The sequence below is a fragment of the Gallus gallus genome, chromosome 17, assembly GCF_016699485.2.
Source record: "Gallus gallus isolate bGalGal1 chromosome 17, bGalGal1.mat.broiler.GRCg7b, whole genome shotgun sequence".
NCBI lineage: Eukaryota > Metazoa > Chordata > Aves > Galliformes > Phasianidae > Gallus > Gallus gallus.
Genome location: NC_052548.1, coordinates 3,972,519 through 3,988,092, shown reverse-complemented (window position 1 = coordinate 3,988,092; position 15,574 = coordinate 3,972,519). Strand labels below are relative to the sequence as shown.

The 15,574-nt window shown below is 52.3% G+C and overlaps 1 protein-coding gene across 1 annotated transcript in view; it reads left to right on the top strand.

Annotated features, from left to right (window-relative positions):
• ASTN2 (astrotactin 2) overlaps nt 1-15,574 on the top strand; it is a 261,684-nt gene that overhangs the window by 173,409 nt on the left and 72,701 nt on the right. The window contains exon 17 of the mRNA XM_003642274.6: nt 5,445-5,710. Within this exon, the coding sequence (XP_003642322.5) occupies nt 5,445-5,710 (266 nt within the window). The remainder of the gene's footprint in view (nt 1-5,444; nt 5,711-15,574) is intronic.

The window sequence follows — 15,574 nt, the reverse complement described above, 5'->3', positions numbered from 1 at the left end:
GCCCAGCCCTTGCACTGGAAACCACAGTGCATCCTTCATGTGCTTTGTTCACTCAAGCAGAAACTGGGAAACAGCAGACATAGGTATGCAGGCAGTGAAGGTCCTTGGAAGCAGAGCAGGTGCAAACCTGAACTTGACTCGCAAAGGAAAATGAACGAGATTTATGTTTGCATGCTTTTGTGCTGTGCTGCAGGATCTCAGTGACAAACCTCAGCAGGAATCTGCTGAGCTCCAGTGTGTCCCTGGGGTGAGCAGAGCATGGGGAAGGGACGTGGGCTTTGCTCCCACCTCGCAGGGCTGCCTGGTGGTGCAGCTGGGGCCAGATTGGATGCATTTGTGGGTCTGGGTGCAGCAAGTGCTGTCAGGACCTTTGGGAAATGCATCAAGTGAGGCTCGTTCAACCCCGTGGTGTGGAAGAATCTCTGGACACTGGGCTTACGTGGGTGCTAATCGTGCCGTATGTTGGCTGCAAGCAGCAGTCAGAGCCGGGTGCTCTCAGAAGGATGCTTATGTGGGGACCAGAGGTGGGTGGGCAGCCAGCGCTGCTGGGCCGATGTGGGGCCGTGTGGGTGCGGTGGGGTGGGATGGGGTTACGGACCGCCGCGATAACACGCTCTGCCATTCAGGAAGGCTCCCCGTGGGGTGGCAGGTTGTGATCCCCACGCGTGGGTCTCCTCGGAGGGTGAGGGCTGATGCCTGCCGTCCTGCTCCGTGCCACCAGAGGGCAGCAGGTCCTCGCGGAGCTCCGGCCACCGCTGCCCCGCGGGGATGGGGACAGCAGCCCCGCGCCGTGGGGTTCCCACGGGCACGCTGCAGCGGGGCCGCACTCGTGTGCTGCTTCCCTGCTGGACGGACTGTGGTGATGCTCAGACCTCGGCTGCAGGATGCCGTGCCACGGGGCGGCTGCATGGCCTGAAAGACGAGGAGCAGTTCCCATAAGATGGGGGGCGGTTTCTCAGCGATCCCTCGCTCCTCACAGCCCGTCCATGTGCACAGTGCATGCAGGCACTGCTATCTGCTTGGAGTTCAGGAGCTCAGCTGTTACAGCATGCCCTGCTTGGCAGCAGAGGCTGGTGCTGTGCTTCTTGCACACGGCAGCGTGGTGCTGCATCCCCCGACATCACACCCACACCCTCCTTGCAGTGCCCATCACTAGCACTGGGCAGCCATAAAGCTGGCCAAGCTCCTCACAGACCTGTTGGATCCTGCAATGACAATATCTCACTGCAAGAGAAATTCCCAGGCAAACACAGCTATTGATTTTCTTTCTAGCTCCCTTTCGATGGATTTGCCGACAAACGGGTTGTTTTTCTATCCAGTAACGAAAAGGCAGCCAGTGCCACTGAATCTGTATCAGCCATAAATCCCAGCACCCTGCCCATGGCAGCAAGGCCTGTGCAGCCAGGAGGAGCAGAAATAATTCAGCCTTGTTGGGAAATGGAAAGCCCGGGTACCACTTATTATGGGCAGAACATCCTGCTGGTGTCAGTGGGGTAACTTGGAGGTATCCCTACCAGGATCTGCTCCTTAAATTCTCTTTACGGCTTCAGTTTGTTCCGAGCTTTTCTGCTGTTGAAGAGCTGCCACATCCTTCTCCTGATGCGGCTGTGTTCTTGTGGGAAGCCCAGTGATCCCCAGTTTTGGAATGACCTGGGATCTTTTAGCAAAGCACAGCATAAAATGCTGGACCACTAGCAAAACGTGCGCCTGCTGGGAGCTCTCAAGGCAAAGCAGCACTCCAGTACAAAGGAGTTACGTGTTATATTTGGTCATTGCTGTAGTAGTGTTGTTGTGCTTCCCTCTGGTCTAAGCACCAGGAGGTGCTGCTGTTAATGCTGTGAGCACTTCCCCACCTCTGTAGCTGAGTCCTGGTGGAGCACAGAGGCAGAGCTGTGCATTGGATCAGAACTCTGCACTCTCTGTGCTGCTTGTCCTCCTTTCTTACACAAGGTTTGACACTTAGCAGAAGGGTATTTTATTTGTTGTGTTGCTGTTGTTTCTTTTTCTAAATACATATTTCAGACAAACAAACAAACTAATAGCTCCCACAAGTTGCTGTGTTGCGTTTAACCACATCCGCAGCGCTGTGCTTCCAAACAGACGTTGCCAGGACTCCCTGAGCCGCCAGCAGCATTAGTGAAAGCATGTTCAGATCCATGGGCTGATAAGGAATCCCCCCGTCCTCCTTTCCCTGCACTGTTGAGCCTTGCCATCCTGCAGACTGGGTCTGGGCAGTACCCATCAGCAGTCACCTGCAAGGCCTGTCCCTGGGAACAGGGCTTTGGAAGAGCGATCTGAGCACTCCAGGAGGTTACCCAGTCATGCACGGGTCCTGTGCTATGTGGAGCTAAGCAAAGAAGGTGAACAAAGTTACTCAGGACTTAGCCCAGCTTGCAGTGAAGACAGCAGGATGGGATGGCATTTTAGTGTTATGTTTTGGGGTCTGGTTTTGATTCTCTCTAACCCAATGGCAGAACCTTCCCTTGACTTCATCAGGAGTAGAATTGAGCCGTAGGTTCTTGAGCCCGAGAAGAAGGTAGCAAGCTGGGTGTCAGCCACAAGGCAGTGAAAGCCAGAGCAATCCTCCAGTGGTATGTTGGGCTTCTGCAGCTCCCCGTCGGGTTTCTCTGCGGGGAGTGGATCCATGCATGCAGGCAGCCAGGCACATACCTCACAGCCACCTCTGAGGGACAGGAGAGGGAGGCACATGGACCCTTCAGCTCTTCTTTGGTTTAAGTTGCAGTGGCAGGTCCAGGAATAATCCCATGTGCTTGAGGGGAAAATATCTCCCAGATTTCAGTAACCTAATTTTGTTAGGACTGTGCTTAAGCCCCTAAAGCTCATTCCACAAAAGCTACCAAGAATTGCACTCCAGTGCTGATGACTTCCAAGACTCGTCTGGATGAGAGCTGGTGATTTGGCAGCGAAGCCTATTTCCTTCTGCTGAGCCATGTCCTATTTCATTTCCCTTATTTGGAGTTGTACCCGGAGCCTTTTCGGTACAAGGGAGCACTATGAATTAGTTCCCAGCACACTGAACTGCTAACTTCAGCTGCAGTAACCCCTTACGTCCCCAGGAACCCAATCTACAAAGCGCTCCTTCTCCCCTTAGTGACTGGAGCTTCAACTGCAATAAAGAGGATTAAATGCAGACACCCGTTTCCACCTTAGCTATGAAGTCTGCAGTGCTGACAAGTTTGCCACGAGTCACCTGGCTCCACGATCAATCTTCTATGGCTGAGAGCATGGCTGCTCTGCGAGGGGAGCTGCGCTACGCACACAGCCTCCCTGATCAGCTGCTGGTTTTCTACCTTCTTTTATATGCAGACCTCTACTTTTCCCCACCACGCGGCTCCATTTGGTGATGGCTTTACCCAAACTGTGTTTCCATCAAGCCTTCACCTCCCTGCCAGCTTTTGGGGAGCCACCACCTCCTCCACCCTGGCCTCAGCACCTTTTCCTGGGAGCGATGGACAAAAAGGAATCTGGAAGTGCAGGATATGCTGGACAAGCTCGCGTTCAAGCTGGGTCCCCCTGCAGTTAACTCTCTCCTTGCTCAGGGTTATTTTGCTCCTTATCTCTGCTTGCTCATTCCAGAGGCAGCGGGCAGCAGGGGAGGTCAAAGGGAGGCTGCTCTTCCTGCTTCTCCATCTCAGTCCACACGCCTGATTTGTACTTTCAGGGCTCCTGAGAGCAGAAACACCATGTGCAAGTGTGTTGTGTGCCCCATGCTTGGAAGTAGAGGAGATACTGGCTGCGAAGCACAGAGCAGGGAGCTTAGGCACCTCAAATAAAGCATTCTCATGTGGTGCTCCCTTAGCTTGGCCATGCTACATGGCCAGCCAGTAGGTGCCAATGGTCTGCGCTTCTTAGCTGTTGAGACAGCAATTCAGGAAGGAAGGTTTGACGTCCTATTGCCAATCAAGAGATAAGTGATTCCATTTTCTCTTCCGTTGTGTTACCACGTTCTTCCTTAGAGCATGTCTCAAAGTTCCTTCCTGTGGAAGATCTCTGAAATAACTGCTTGACCTCTGGTGAGTCAGCTTTGCAGCCCAGAATAGTCATTGTCATCTCCTTCTTCTAAATGTGGTTTAGTAGCTGTATTAAAACCAGTGTTAGCATTATCCAGAAGCAGGAAGAGGCTCATGGCTTCTCCTCACAGCTTTCCTCTTTGTGAGCCACCCAGTTGAGCACAGTTTGATTGCTTTCCCTTACAAAGCTTGAAGTTGCCTGGAGCCAATCTCCCAGAAAGTTATCTGTCCAAGAACCAGCTCTGAGGCTCTTTTTCCATGTCTCTGTACACCAGTGTGTCCCTAGATACTGAGACACCTCCTTCACAGCTTTGTTTTAGTTTATCTTAGCAACTGTCCCCCTCTAATTCCACTGAAGATGAGTTGGTTGGAATTTGCTCCTTCTTCTCATGACAGCTTTGATCCTGTGCATGTGAGTGTTCTCTGACAGCCAGACAGAAGGGGAAGGGCTGTCCGTAGCCTGAAGGGCTTCAAGAATAATGAATGAATACTGTGTTTGTTTGTATTTCTAATTGACAAGTGCCTTGCCAGATCAGCTGCATGTTGCTGCAAGCCAGGGGTATTAAGACAAAGCTCATTCCTGTGCAGCTCCTTCTTGGGATGGGGAAGTTGTTGCTGAAGGCGACAGCTGTCTCCTTGTCCAATGCATGGTGTTGGGTGTGTTATTTAGGCACATCTCTTCTGTAGGCCCATCTCCAGGCTTTGAAGGTCAGCCCTCCTTCTTGGGTCAACCCAAGAGGAGATTCTACAATTCAGGTTTCAGTAGCAGTGTACAGCACCAAGATTGGAATCTTGACTCCTCTTGTCAGGTATCGCTAGGTGCAGTGCTTTCTTGGACCTTAGCAGAGGAAAGTCAGGCTCTGTGGGCTTGTCTCCTCGTGGTTTAGACCACTGCTAAGCTTCACAATCGGTTTCAAAGTCCTGAATGGTTCCCAAAAGCAGCACCTTCATAGCTTGGTGTTGTGCTTCAGTTCTCAGTGCCCTGGCTTATGTGTCACCCAAACGAGGGAGAAAAGAAAAGTGCAGGCACTGGAGGGAACTGGTGCTAGGGCAGGGTGAGGACACTTGGCTCCCTGTCCTCTCCCCTTTGAAGAAGGTTCTCATTGGCAGGAAAGATATTCTTGGGTGGTTTTGTTTCATTTCAAAGTGCAGAAAGTGAAGACACAAGTCACAAAGAAGAGGAAAGAGAACACAGTTCAATCACTCTAGAAGTGTTTGGCTGGAAATGCTCCCACTTTCTACCCACCTGCAAGTCCTGTTTTTCTCCTTCTCTCCTTGACCTTCCTGGTTTCCTGCTCCCACCTGGCCCATACCCTCAGCAGCTGCATTTACCCTTGCTGCAGTGAAGTTTGGGTTTGGGGAAAGGACTGCACTGAGATTTGTTTAATGCTGTTTATTTTCTTTCTAAACCAGAAACAACCGAGCTGGGGAACAAGAAGGAATTGAAGTCCATGCCATTCATCACCTATCTCTCGGGCTTGCTGACAGCACAGATGCTTTCTGACGACCACCTCATCTCAGGTGTGGAGATCCACTGCGAGGAGAAAGGGCGCTGCCCGTCCACGTGCCACTTGTGCCGGCGCCCAGGCAAGGAGCAGCTCAGCCCCACGCCAGTCCTGCTGGAGATCAACCGCGTGGTGCCCTTGTATGCCCTGATCCAGGACAACGACACCAGGCAGGTGAGTGAGCTGGTGAGGGACCACCGTGAACCTTCCAGTCACCACCTCTTCAGATTGCCTTCCTTTGTCTCACTGGGCCAGGACTGACTGTTGAGGTTCAACAAGGCTCTGTTGAGGCTGCCCCTCAAGCGCAGCGTTCAGTTTTGCACTGCCCTTCCTACAAGAAATATATTGAGGTGCTGGGGCATGTCCCAAGAGGCTGATGGTGGGCCTAGAGAGCAAATGTTATGGGGAGCAGCTGAGGGAACTGGGATTGTTCAGAGGGGGAAGAAGAGGCGCAGGGGAGTCCTCATCGCTCTCTACAACTGTCTGAATGGAGGTTGTGTTGAGATGGGGATTGGTCTCTTCTCCCAAACAACAACTGCTTGGGTACTGTAGTGGAAATGCTAAGTCACAGCCTGAAACAGTGATTGAGCACCTGGTGGGAAGGCAGGGCCAACTCAGGGGAGCTCAGGTGTATGCAATGCAGCTGAGTGACTGGAAGGGGTGGAGCCAGGATCTACCCCTTCCCAGACCTCATTTAAGGGTTGGCAGTGGAGGTGAGGGCATCTCTGGCTGGAGATTTCTGCCTGCCTGAGGTCTTCTGAAGGTAAGCAACTCTTTTCCTTTATTTCTGCATTTGTGGTTGCTGCAATTGGGCTTGTTCTCATTTGCTGTAATTGAAGACTTTACCATCCTGCTATTATCATCCGATTGTAGTAATACAGGCATTTACTCCTGTGATGGGGTGGTCTACTTGGTGGGTGATGGACAGGCTGTGGATGCAGTCTACCTGGACTTCAGCAAAGTCCTTGACTTTCTCTTATAGAGCATTCTCCAGGAGAAGCTGCAGCCTGTGGCTTGGACAGGTGTACTCTTCTCTGGGTAAAAAAAACTGGCTGGATGGCCAGGCTCAGAGAGTGCTGGTGCATGGAGTTACAACCAGCTGGTGTCTGGTTATGAGTTTTGTTCCCCAGGGGTCAGTACTGGAGCCTGTCCTGTTCAGTATCTTCATTGAAGTTTTTGATAATAGAGTTGAATGTAGTCTCAGTATGTCTGCAGCTGACACCAAGCTGAGGGGAAGGCTCAATCTTCCTGAGATTAGGAAGGCCCTACAGAGGGATCTGATCAGGCTGGATTGCTTGACTGAGGCCAGTGGGATGAGGTTCAATGAGAACAAGCATCGGGTTCTGTAGTTCAGTAACAAAACCCCGTGCATCATTACAGGCTTGGGGCAGAGTGCCTGAAAAGCTGCATGGAGGAGAAGGACCTGGAGGTGTTCGTCAGTGCTTGGCTGAGTGTGAGCTAGGAGTGTGCCTGGGTGGCCAAGAAGGCCAATGGCATCCTGGTTTGTGTCAGCAGCAGTGCAGCCAGCAGGACAGAGAGGTCATCATAGCTCTGTACTGGCAATAGTCGGGCCACACTTGGAGTGCTGTGTTCAGTTTTGGGCCCCTCACTACAAGACAGGTACTGAGGCCCTGGAGTGCATCCATAGATGGGCAATGGAGCTGTGAGGGGTCTGGAGCACAAGTGTCATTGAGAGTGGCTGTGGAAACTGAGATGGTTCAGTCCAGAGAAGAGGCTCAGGGGAGACTTTACTGCTCTCTACAAATACCTGGAAGGAAGTCATGGCAAGGTGAGGTCAGCCTCTGCTCCCAGGTAGGAGTGATGGGATGAGAGGCAATGGCCTTAAGTTGTGCCAGGAGAAGTTTAGATTGGATATTAGGAAGAATTTCTTCCCAGAAAGAGTAGTAATGCATTGGAACAGGCTGCCTATGGAGGTGGTGGATTCACTGTCCCTGGAGGTGTCCAAGGAAAGGGTAGATGTAGCAATTAGGGACATGACTTAGTGGCTAATATTGGTGGTAGGTGGATGGTTGGACTAGATGATCTTTGAGGTCTTTTCCAGCCTTAATGACTCTGTGATGATACAATAAGAAGAAATGCCCTCAGGTTGCACCAGGAGATTTTAGATTGGATATTAGGAAACATTTCTTCACAGAGAGGGCTTTGGAGCAGCATCAGGGTAGTGCTAGAGCTAATGTCCTTGTGCCATCCCCAACCCTCACAAATGTGCATCTCTGTGCCTGCACTGCAGCAATAGCAGTGCTACGAGCTGGTGCTGTAAGTGTTCCTTTTGCCCCTCAGGTCTCAACAGCTGGGCCTTATGCCTCTGTTTCCTCTGGGATGTGCTGTGTCAGGAAAGCCCAAAGCCCTGCCAGGCTCTGCTCAGCACAAGTGCAGAGGGATAAGCAGCCCCTCGGGACAGGCCCGCAGCCACAGGAGGTCACTGTTACTCCAGGAGGGATCAGCAGAGCTGGAGGTGACCCTTCCTTGGGGCTGGGCTCTTTTTACTCCTGTGAGAGCTCCAGTGTTAATCATTTGTAGATTTATTTCCCACTTTCTCTCTTCCCTGCAAGCCCCAGCTCCTCCATGCAGCCCCCTAACCCCAAACCCAGAAATGACAGACCTGCTTAAAGTCACTTATTAGCACTGAGCCTGCACTTGATTAAGATGCTTGGAGTGAGCCAGTGTGCAGCAGCCGTGGGTGGGACAGAGAGGGCTGCAGGTCTGGAAACAATCCTGGCAAATAGAGGTGTCACCACCAAGAATGATGCTTCCCCCTCCACATCTCCCCCAGATCCATGGGCAAAAGAGCTCCCTTTTTTTTTTCCTGGCACCCAAGTCCCTTACAGGGACTGTCCTTTCTTGTCTACCCCTTGATCTTGTTCCTGCTCTTCCATCTATTGACCCTCCTGCTTCTTCCATACAGCCATGCCTGACTTCCCTAGTTCTGTTCCTCTGTCCTTTGAGTATTCCCCAGACACCCTTTCTCCTTTTCTCCTCCTCATTCTTTTCCCACTTCTGTCTTCTATTTTCCCCTGTTCCACTTTCACTTGAGGAGCTCTCCACAGCCTGCCTGGGACTGGTCCTCCTGCTTCCTGGCCACAGCCATGCTGGTGCTCCTCCTGTTCTCCCAGCAGCCCTATCTTGCTGCCTTCCAGAGCTCCAGAGACCTGGCTTAGCTGTATCCACAGCAAGGACAGGGTCGTTCCTTTCTCTCTGCAAACACAGCAGGTATTTCTGCAGAGTCAGAGCACCCACTGTGACTGTTTTCACTGCCAGCTCCTCTCCCCAGCCCCTCTCTCACATGGCACTGCCACCCTGGAAGTGGCTGTGGTAGGTATGGCTGGAAGGTATTCTCCTTGTCCTGGGGAGCCAGAGCTGCCTGTCCCCAGCAGCAGCCTCCTCCTCCTGCCTTTGCTCACTAGAGAGCTGCTCCCATCAGCTGCAGCTGGAGGACAGCCTGCATTGTGCTTTCTGCTGAGACGCTGGGAAAAAACAAACAAACAGATGAACAAACAAAACCCTGAAGATGCAGCCAAACAAGGGAAGCCCTGGCCATCTTCTGGAGGGCTGTGCTAGCCCACTGCCTGCTGTTCATCACTGCAGGAGAAGCTGCTGTGCAGAGGTCCAGTGCCTGCCCAGAGCCTTACTGGCTGGGGCTGTGCCATGGGTAGAGCCTCACCGGGCTTGCTGATGGAGATGGATCTGAGATCTGTAGATAGAGAGCCCAGGAGAAGGGTGGGAAGCTGTGTTCAGTCAGAGGCCGCCAACTCTATAGTGCCAACACGATGTAAAGCTATTCATTTAAATTCCTTCCTTGGTTTGTGCCTGGGAATAGATGCTCAAGGGGTGTGTGCTGCAAGCAGCACCCGATGCAAGGTCTGGATGGTGAAACATCCTTTTTCAGCATCACTTTGGAGGCTGGGGGTGGTCCCAGGCACTAGGAGAGTGATATTTGCCTGTGGCATAAACAAGATGTGGAAATGTCTGGGATGAGCACTTGGATGCTGCTGTTTGGGGCAGGGGAAGATCCCTTTGTCTAGGGAGATGGCTGTTGTGGTGGCAGTGTGGGAACATGGCCCTCATGGCTACCAGCCACCTCCATCCCCTACCCACTGAATACAGCAGCTGCTCCCCTGCCTGCTGCTCCCATTTCTCCATGATAATAATCATGGAGCAAATGCTGACTGTGTGGGGACTGCAAGCAGATCCCAATTCCCTCATAGTATTAAAAAAAAAAGATAAACAATCAAGACCTTTTGCTTTGCATGTGTTTATACATAGCTGACTATATAAGTGTACAGGAGGAAAGTAAGGCTATTGATAACATGGAACACGATAGATGTTAGCATCCCTGGAAGCTTTCCATTGTAAGCCTAGCAGCAAGAACATACGTGAGATATAGATAAAGAAATCTTGCCCACAGCTTTCAGGAGGTGTCCCTCGATCAAGGGAGCTGTGCATTTTGTAGTATCTGCAGCTACCTCACGTACAGGCCTTGTTCTCAGTTTCTGATGACCTTGCCAGACTTTTAAGTGCTGGGTTTATGTTTCCAGGCAGAGCGTCTGTCTGCCTTGGGCTGATTTGTGATTTTTTTGTATGCTTGTATGTTTGATTGCAGCTAAAACTGACCATTTGCAAGAGAGAGATTAGGTGAAAATGTATTGCTTTGCCCATATGAAAGAAGTTGCAGTCCTATTTCTATGACATTGAGACTGCCTGTTTTCTTCTCAGCTCAAAGCGAGGACTTGGAAGTTCGCAGAGATCCAGAAGTCAGGTTTTGCCTTTTGCTGCCCAGGGAACGTTTGTCCAAGGCTGTTTGTGCTGTAAGCTCCCAGCTGTGGATGCTCAGCAGGAGTTTTGGTTTATGGTTGCAGTGCTGTTCAAAGCCTCTCATCAGCCCCCCAGCAGCGTAAATGTGCATGAGCAGCTCCACGAGTGCCTGCTGCTGCAGCAGCTGGTCCTGGCCAAGCACCGCTCCCAGCACCAAAGGGATGGTCATGTTGGGGGCCCCAGGCTGGGTGTTGTATGACAGCCCCTCTTTTCCTCCTGGTGTGCAGTGAAACCTTTACAGACTGAGCCTCTGCGAGGCAGTGCCCCCTGTTCACCTCTGTGGTTTAACAGTGTTAGTCAGAGGGCTGGTGCAGCCTCTGGGTATACCCGGGGGGTGTGCTGGAGCAGGGGATGTCCCAGGCTGCTCCTGCCATCCTAGGACACATGGCATTTCTCTGTTTGCAAGTGCTTTCTGGGACAATCTCAACTGCCCCTTTCCAGGAGCTCAGAGCTTTGGGGGAGGGAGGCAAAAATGGACAAGGCAATACTAAGTCCAGGTACCTTCTCAAGGGCTTTGTTGGATGGTGAGATCAGGTGAACGCAGATTGGTTTTTGGCACTGTTGCCATTGCAGAACCACTCCCTTCAGCCTGCACACTGATATGAGCTCAGGAGGTGTGACCTTGGCAGTGGCTGCACCTGAGGTCTCTGGATCCTGCATCATGTTTCAGCTGATGGAAGCAGAAGAGACATGAGATGAGAGCATCACTTGTGCTCTGTAGCAGTGCAGGCATCAGTTTGTGGTTAAAGCAATGGTTGCTGTGTTGCCACATCCAGATGAAGGAGATTCCTCACTGCAGGATTCTGGAAGAAATCTTAAGTCATGTCCATGGCTGCATGGCTTCATTCTAGTGAACGTCCTGAAGTGAGAGGAGAGCAGAACCACACATCCATGGAGTGCCATGGGATGGTGGCCTTCTTCCTCCTCCTCACTGCCCCCATCGAAACCTCCCTGGCTGCCTCACCCCATGGGATGGTGAAGGCAGATCTTCCTGCCCTAGAGCAGCCCCTGTCCAGCAGCACACGGAGGAGGTGTAAAGCACATTATTCTCCCTCCCCCTCTGAAACAAACACAAAAGCCCCACAGCTCACACAGAGCAGCTGCAGAAGTGCTTAGAGGGTGGCAGGCAGGAGAGATTAATTCCACCCCTCGTGGGAAATGAGCTTGAAACCCCATAGCTTGTTATGCAAGCAGACAAATGGATGTAGAGCTTGGATTTTAGAAGACCCCTAGGACCTTTGTTTAATCTGAAAATGGTGTAATTTCATCATTAATCTGCAGGCATGGCCTCCCCACAGCACACCCAGCCCAGTGGAGACTGCGAACTGCCCAGAACAGGAGCATGGGTGGTGGTGATGGGGTGGCAATGGGATAGCAGCAGTTTAGGGCACTGCAGAGAGCAGTGTCCCAGTTCCCTCCGTGCTCATACTGGAGGCACCCTTTGTTCTGTCGGTTGTATCTCAGCAGCAGTGCAAAGCACAGATGGTTTTGTTGTCTCCTGTTGGTGGTATTTGGTCAGATCTCAGGGTCAGGCTTACGTTGCACTTGCTGATGGAGCCATGGACTGGGAGCACTTCTGTGCACTTCAGCCAGCACTGACCTCCCAGGACAAGCTAAGCACATCACGTGGTGAAATGTCCCTTGTCCCTGTGTCACCACCCACCTCCATGGCAGTGGGAAGCCTACACTGATGCATGCAGTGCTGTCTCTCCAAGTGCTGAGCAAGGAGCTTTCTGCATGTCCCTGCTATGGGGACAGTGCCCTCAAAGGGCAGAGCAGGGGAAGTGCCCTGGCAGCACAGAGATGCAATCTTTCCCTGCCTTTCCCTAGAGCAGCCTCAGAGGCGTGGGGAGCTGGTGCCAGTGATTGCTTTTTCCACTGCCAAATCTGAAAGGGAGCCAAGGTGGGCAGGGACAGCGTTTGAATTGTCGAGGTGCAATTTATTTCTTTTGCTGCTTTCGTCTGGATTTTGTTGTTGTTGCTTTATTTTCATATCTGTTAATGAGCCGTCCTCCTCCTCGCACCAAAGCCCAGCACTTGTTCATCCCAATGCAGCCCTACCCCACATCCGACTCCCTTTAGCCAGTGGAAGAATAGAGGCATTGTAACTGCCCGACTGCTGACGGGAGCTCTGGAGCCAAGGTGTGAAAGCGGAGCTCTCCAGGCTGGGAGAAGACTCTCATCTCCTGCTCCACCGGGTTTCAATGTCCTCTGCTGCTCTCTCGCTTCCCATAAATAACAGAATCCAGGATGCTGCCCGCCCTGAGTCCCTGCCAGTGCCCTGACCTTTCCGGCAGACGCTTCCTGGGATGAGGTGATGCTGCTCCCTGGGGACGGGCAGCAGGGTGGGAGCGGCGCAGATGAGATCAGCTGCCAACAGCAGCAGCAGGGAAACTTCATCCTCCTTTGCTGCGAACCTGGAGCAGACATTCAGACGCGAGCTGCGTGATCCTGGAAAGAGTCTCTGGCCTGGGAAATCCTTCATTTTCCTCCTCACTTTTGTTTTTTTTCCTTCTCCTAGAGATGTCTAGACCGCTAAGGAGCGGCATTTATCTCCTGTGAGCAGTATTAAGCCTCAGCATAAGGACATGGAAGGCTTTTCTTTCAGCCACCCTCTCATCGTAGCATCCTGTTGTGCCTGCATCCCACACCCTTATCCCCCTTGGTGGCACTCAGTGCAGCTGGGCCAGGTGCTCATCGCCCCACCAGCCGTGGGGATGACCGGATCTCCAAAGCCAGCTCAGCAGCAGCACGTGCCCCTTGCTCTGCCCCACCTGGAAGCAGCAGCCACCTCTGTGCTCATTCCTACCAATGCTGCTCTGCAGCGTTCCTCCGTGTCCTGTCATTTTTCTCTCTGGGGATGTCAACAGAAAACCCACGGTCAGGAAGAACTCAATGCTTCTCCCTCCATCAGCCAGGTCTAACGGAGGACAAAGAGGAAATGTTCTTCTCTGTTCGCTGCAGAGCATCTGAGCTATAAAACGGGGCCAAATGGCCTCCCCCTGAGCACAAATAACAACAGGAGAAAGATCCATATGCAATCGAGTGTGGGATAAATGTGCTTAGCTGATCATTCATTTCCTTAATATTTTTTTTATGAATAGGCTTAGCTTATGGTAAGATGGGACTTTATGGTCCTGTAAGTCTTGCTCGTGTCAAAACAAATGAACTAGCCATCCTACGGGGGAACTATCAATCCAGTATATGTGTGTGTATGGGTGTGGGGAGTCAGACCTATTATACCTTTAAGAGCAAATTAGATGCTGTTCCTATGATTCATAATGCTATATATCTAATGGCATGACTCGTCATCTAGAAAATAAATGTTTCGAGCCAGTTTCTCATCTCATAAATTTCCCCTCTGGCACTGAAGGACATAAACTAAATGGGCTGACTCACAGGGAAACAATACAATTTGGATACTTGTAAATGAACGATAGAATTGCTGTAGGGCATGGGGGGCAGCAGGCAGGAGTGGGGCATGGCCACCATCACCTCCAGTGGGCGCTGCTGGTGCTGGGAAGCCCTTCCTACTCGCAGTGCCCAATGGTTTGCCTCTGCTGGCTGCCTTGGTGTGGCCGCTATGGCTGAGCATCCTGCCCATAGAGGTGGTGGTGTCCCGTCCCTGCAGGCAACCAAGATCAGGCTGGTTGGAGCACTGATGGAGCTGCAAGAGTCCCTGCATTGCAGGGAGTGGGACTGGGTGGCCTTTAAGAGTCCCTTCCAACTCAAGAGGTTCTGTGATTCTGCATGACCTTACCTATTTCCCCCATCTGTTTGCTCCTGCTGTTTCCCCACCCTTCTACGTAGGAAAGTCCCATACCTTCTGTCCAGACCCTCTGCTCTGAGCAGTGGGGGAGGCTCTGTGTGCCTGTCAGCCCTCGTTCCTCCTATAGCAAACCTCGGGCAGTGGGACGCTGCAGCCCTGCTGCTGTGCGTAGGTGTGCTGCCCTAATGAGCACAAATGAAGGACGCATCGATCTGCTAACCTCGTTTGCACAGAGGTTGACACAAGGCAGATGACGGCTGCGTACCTGCAGGATCTAATTAACGTGGGGTAAGGCCGGGCAGGCGCAGCGGGCTGCTCATCCGGCACGGCGCTTAGCATCACAGATAGAAAACAGAAGGGGAGCGCTGACTGGTGGGTTTGGTGGAGGGGCGTGAATGGGGAGGTGGGATTTCTCCCCTGCAGGTTGTGGGGGGTCAGTGGGCAGGAAGGGAGCGTGCTGGGGCTGGGGGCAGTGTGACACCCCATGTGACGTGGGGCTTCGGTGCCTCTTTTGTGCCTGTGTTCTCCCAGGGGGGCTGTGCCAGGATTGCTGTGCTAGCCCCAGCAATCCCTGCAGCTGTGCACCCACATTTATCCGTGTGCCCAATAAACTCCTTTCTGCCCTCCCTGCTTTCCTGTTACATTGAGCTGCCCTTTCTCACCCAGTGCCATAATTACATTCTAAAGAACAAAATCAGGTCACGTTTTCTCTTTCGGTGTTTTTTTCCTTCCTTCCCCCCCCTCTTTCTGGAACAGTGCTGTTCTGTAAATGTCTGCAAGCAGAAGGATTGCAGAGGCAGGCACCTCGCTAAAGGTGCTGCTGTGTTTGGGGAGAGCGACGCAGCCCCAAACAATAGCAGCCTGACGTCAGGCTCTATTTATACCTCCTCCTTTCACTAATGTCCCCGGGACAGCGCTTTTCCTACAGTTCTCTGCTAAATGCCACAGCACTGCAGCTGTCCCTGTCCCCTCTAAGGGCAAGTTTTATCTTGGAGATGCGAGCTGTGGTGCAGGCGGTATCAGCAGGGCCAGGCATCCGCAGGCTGTGGGGTGTGGGCTGAGCTCAGGCTGCCAGACATGGGCAGGGCAGCGAGGGCACCATGGCCCCAAACGTGCTGCAGAGTGGTTCATTTCATGGTGGGTCTGGCTCTGGCTGTGTTTGTGTGCAGGAGGAGGTGCTGTGGTGATGCTGAGCCCCGTCCTGCACCACGGGCTGAGCTCCTGGGTCAGATAAAGGGATTTCAGTGCATTTCAGCCCCAGATGGCAGCAGGCGGGTGCTGCTGTTGGGGGACTGGTTGATGTGATGGGAGCAGTGCTGAGGGAAGGCTGCAGCTGGGGGAGCACCCACGGGACTTTGCATGTTGGGTTTCTTCCTGATGTACCACAGTTTGTTCTTGTGAATGTTCCTTATGCAAGTGCATCAAGCACTGACTGG